Here is a 2,500-nt window from a genome sequence, read left to right on the forward strand (position 1 = left end):
ATTAGTAGCCTCCACTGTAGTCTCCACCGTGTCCTGTCCTCCACCCTGCTCTCCACTAGTCTCCTCGTAAGTGGAGACGAGTGAAGGTGGAAGATCAGAGTCTGTAAATTGTGGAGGTCCAAATGCTTCCACTTCATCCTCGCAGACTTCCACTACCTCGTCCTCGCTGCCTCGCTCCACCCGCGTGCCCAGTGCTGTGGAGGAGGTGGAGGAGGTGGAGGAGGTGGAGGAGGAGGGGGAAAAGATGGAGGAGGAGAGATAAAAAGTGGAGGAGGAGGAGGAGGAAAAGGTGGTAGAGGAGAGATAAAAAGTGGTGGAGGAGAGGAAAAGATGGAGGAAAAATGAGAAAGGTGGAAGAGGAGTGGAGGAAGTAGAGGAGGAGGAGTAAAAGATAGAGGAGGAGGAGGAGGTTAAAAGGTGGAGGAGGAGGAGGAGGGTAAAAGGAGGAGGAGGGGGGTAAAAGGTGGAGGAGGAGGAGGAGGGGAAAAGGTGGAAGATGAGGAAGGAGAGAGGTGGAAGAGGACGAGGGGAAATGTGGAGGAAAGATGAGAGAGGGAGGAAAAGGTGGAGGGGTGGTTTACGTGGAGGAGGAGGAGGAGGAGGAGGAGGAGGAGGAGGAGGAGGAGGAGGAGGAGGAGGAGGAGGAGGAGGAGGAGGAGGAGGAGGTAAAAAGGTGGAGGTGGGGGGGGGTGTTGGTTAGACTAGGTTTGGATAACTGGGTATATGTGGATTTACTCACAACTTACTCATTACTTACTCTCTTAATTCACTCTTCTTACTCACTCTTACTCACTCTTACTCACTCACTCACTCTTACTCACTCTCACTCACTCACTCACTCACTCACTCACTCACTTACCTCACTCACTCACTCACCTCACCACCACACTCACCCTACTCACCCTAACTCACTCTTACTCACTCTCACTCACTCTTACTCACCCTCACTCACTCTTACTCACTCTTAATCACCCTCACTCACTCTTACTCACTCTTAATCACCCTCACTCACTCTCACTCACTCTTACTCACCCTCACTCACTCTTACTCACTCACTCACTCTTAATCACCCTCACTCACTCTTACTCACTCTTACTCACCCTTACTCACTCTTACTCACCCTTGCTGACCCTTACTCACACTCACACTCACTCTCACTCACTCTTACTCACCCTATTTACTCATTTACTCACCATGCAACTGTCCCTCCGCCCTGAGCATCTGCGTGGCCCTCACTCTTGTCTCTCCACACCACTCATACTCCTCCACCTCCACCTCCACCTCATCTCCTTCCTCCTCCACCTGAAAGAAAGGAGATGAGATGTTACAAGACGAGGAGGAGGAGGAGGAGGAGGAGGAGGAGGAGGAGGAAAAGTGGAAGAAAAGGAGATGAGAGAGAGAGAGAGAGAGAGAGAGAGAGAGAGAGAGAGAGAGAGAGAGAGAGAGAGAGAGAGAGAGAGAGAGAGAGAGAGAGAGAGAGAGGGGATGTAGATATTCCTTTTTTCTGTTTCTTTCTTTCTTTCTTTCTTTCTTTCTTTCTCTCTCTCTCTCTGTTATCTTTCTTTTCTTTCTCTAAACATTTTTCTCTCTTTCTTTATCTCTCTCTTCCCTTCAAATATTTCTTTCTCTCTCTCTCTCTCTCTCTCTCTCTCTCTCTTCTTTTCTTCTTTTCGTATTCTCTTTCCTCTCCCTCTCCTCTTCCTCTTCCTCCCTCCTCCATCTCCCTTCCCTCTTCCCTCTCTCCTCCCTCTCTCCTCTCTCTCTCTCCTCTCCTCTCCTCTCCTCTCCCTCTCCCTCCACTCACCCTTCTAAGGCAGGCGTCAACGTGGAGATGGATGTCACCTTCCACCTCGGCGTCCCCCTCACGAACTCCACACACGGGGCACACCACCTCCACTCCCGCCCCCCCGCCGCCGCCACGCCCCCGCCGCCGCCGCCTCACCTCCCTGTTGCCCCGTACTCGCCGGAACTCCTGGGGGTGACAAAAGAGAGGGGAGAGTGAGGGGAGAGGTGAGGAGGAAAGGAGAGGGGAGAGGGAGAGTGAGGGGAGAGTAAAGGAGAGGTGAGGGAGAAAGGGGAGAGTGAGGGAGAGTAAAGGGAGAGGGGGAGAGTAACTATGGGTGAAGAGGGAGAGGGGAGAGTAAGGGGAGAAGAGGAGAGGGAGGGAGGGAGAGTAAAGGAGGGAGACACACACACTCACTCACTCACTCACTCAAAAGAGAGAGAGAGAGAGAGAGAGAGAGAGAGAGAGAGAGAGAGAGAGAGAGAGAGAGAGAGAGAGAGAGAGAGAGAGAGAGAGAGAGAGAAGTGAGAGGAGAACTTAATCTAACTTTAATTTGAGCTATCTTTAATTAGAGCTAACTATAATTTGAACTATCTTTTAATTTGAGCTATCTTTGATTAAAGTTATCTTTAATTTGAGCTATCTTTAATTAGAGTTATCTTTAATTTGAGCTATCTTTAATTAGAGCTATCTTTAATCTAACCTAACCTAACTTAA

At 50.0% G+C, this 2,500-nt stretch overlaps 1 protein-coding gene across 2 annotated transcripts in view; it reads right to left on the reverse strand.

Annotated features, from left to right (window-relative positions):
- The window catches only part of LOC123516420 (E3 ubiquitin-protein ligase RNF220-like), a 55,601-nt gene that overhangs the window by 1,095 nt on the left and 52,006 nt on the right, over positions 1–2,500 (reverse strand). For both annotated transcript variants that reach the window (XM_045275688.1, XM_045275694.1), the window contains exons 4-6: positions 1,805–1,972; positions 1,194–1,302; positions 1–194 (exon numbers count right to left, since the gene is read on the reverse strand). The exon at positions 1–194 is cut by the window's left edge and continues 135 nt beyond it. In XM_045275688.1, coding sequence (XP_045131623.1) covers positions 1–194; positions 1,194–1,302; positions 1,805–1,972 — 471 coding nt within the window. The remainder of the gene's footprint in view (positions 195–1,193; positions 1,303–1,804; positions 1,973–2,500) is intronic.

This window comes from Portunus trituberculatus, chromosome 6 (assembly GCF_017591435.1).
Source record: "Portunus trituberculatus isolate SZX2019 chromosome 6, ASM1759143v1, whole genome shotgun sequence".
NCBI lineage: Eukaryota > Metazoa > Arthropoda > Malacostraca > Decapoda > Portunidae > Portunus > Portunus trituberculatus.